Source organism: Colobus angolensis, unplaced genomic scaffold, assembly GCF_000951035.1.
Source record: "Colobus angolensis palliatus isolate OR3802 unplaced genomic scaffold, Cang.pa_1.0 Scaffold98, whole genome shotgun sequence".
NCBI classification, from domain to species: Eukaryota; Metazoa; Chordata; class Mammalia; order Primates; family Cercopithecidae; genus Colobus; species Colobus angolensis.
Window position 1 is genome coordinate 2,647,378 of NW_012123820.1, and position 1,375 is coordinate 2,648,752.

Sequence of the window (1,375 nt, forward strand, 5' to 3'; positions counted from 1 at the left end):
TCCCAGCTACTCGGGAGGCTGAGGCAGGAGAATGGCGTAAACCCAAGAGGCGGAGCTTCCAGTGAGCTGAGATCCGGCCACTGCACTCCAGCCTGGGCGCCAGACTCCGTCTCAAAAAAAAAAAAAAAATTTACACACAAATGAAAATTGAAAAACCACCATTACCTGATTTCTGTCCCCTATTTTTCCACTTGCAATCATATACTTCGGTATCTTTTTGCCCCATGGAAAAAAATCTAACCTTCAGAACTATCAATAACAGGAAGAAGATAATTGTTTTCTTTTTCAGAATTAAATGTTTCCCATCATAGTGGATTCTTAGGCACGTTTTCCATTTATGTGGCCTGCTAGCTGGATGTCTTTTGGCATAATCGTTACACGTTTGGCATGGAGAGCACACAGGTTGCTGTCTTCAAAAAGGCCAACCAGATGGGCGGCACTTGCCTCCTGCAAAGCACGGAAAGCTGCACTCTGGAAGCCTAATTCTGTTTTCAAGTCCTGAGCAACTTCTCGCACCAGAGGCGGGAGGCGAAGTTTGCGAATCAGAAGTTCGGTGGACTTCTGGTAATGTCTGATTTCCCGGAGTGCCGCAGTACCAGGCCTGTAAGGATGAGGTTTCCTCACCCCTCCAGTAGAGGGTGTACTCTTGCCAGCTGCTTTTGTAGCCAGCTGCTTCCTGGCTGCTTTACCGGTCCATTTGCAGGCAGTCCGCTTTGTAGGAGCCATGGTATAGAGACCTGCTTACTTACCTCCCTTATCCTTCCGCTGGAGCTCTGCGAGCGAGAGGCGGCGCTGGCCTTGGAGAGTGATGGCAGCATGGCGGCGGCTGCGAACACCTTTGAGTGAGTTCTTAATCCTTAGTTCTAATTTGATTGCAATATGGTCTGAGAAACTTTGTTATGATTTCCGTTCTTTCGCATTTGAGGAGTGTTTTACTTCCAATTATGTGGTCAATTTTAGAATAAGTTCTATGTGGTGCTGAGAAGAATGTATATTCTGTTGATTTGGCGTGGACAGTTCTGTAGATGTGTATTAGGTCTGCTTGGTCCAGAGCTGAGTTCAAGTCGTGAATATCCTTGTTAATTTTCTGTCTCGTTGATCTAACATTGACAGTGGGGTGTTAAAGTCTTCCATTATTATTGTGTGGGAGTCTAAGTCTCTGTAGGTCTCAAAGACCTTGCTTTATGAATCTGGGTGCTCTTGTATTATTTTATTTTGTTTATTTATTTTTTGAGATGGAGTCTCGCTCTGTCGCCCAGACTGAAGTGCAATGGCAGGATCCTGACTCACTGCAATCTGTGCCTACCGGTTGTGAGCGATTCTTCCACCTCAGCCTCCCAAGTAGCTGTGACTACAGAGGTGCCTCACCATGCCG

General features: G+C 46.3%; 1 protein-coding gene across 1 annotated transcript; it reads right to left on the reverse strand.

Moving 5' to 3' along the window:
* Positions 1-318: 318 nt before the first annotated feature.
* LOC105505066 (histone H3.3-like) lies at positions 319-729 on the reverse strand. Its single transcript, XM_011932756.1, has one exon. It carries the CDS (start codon positions 724-726, stop codon positions 319-321), a length of 408 nt encoding a protein of 135 aa, XP_011788146.1. The 5' UTR covers positions 727-729.
* Between the last annotated feature and the right edge of the window lie 646 nt (positions 730-1,375).

Coding starts and splice junctions, on each gene's coding strand:
- LOC105505066 (XM_011932756.1), bottom strand. CDS start 726: ATGGCTCCTACAAAGCGGACTGCCTGCAAATGGACCGGTAAAGCAGCC.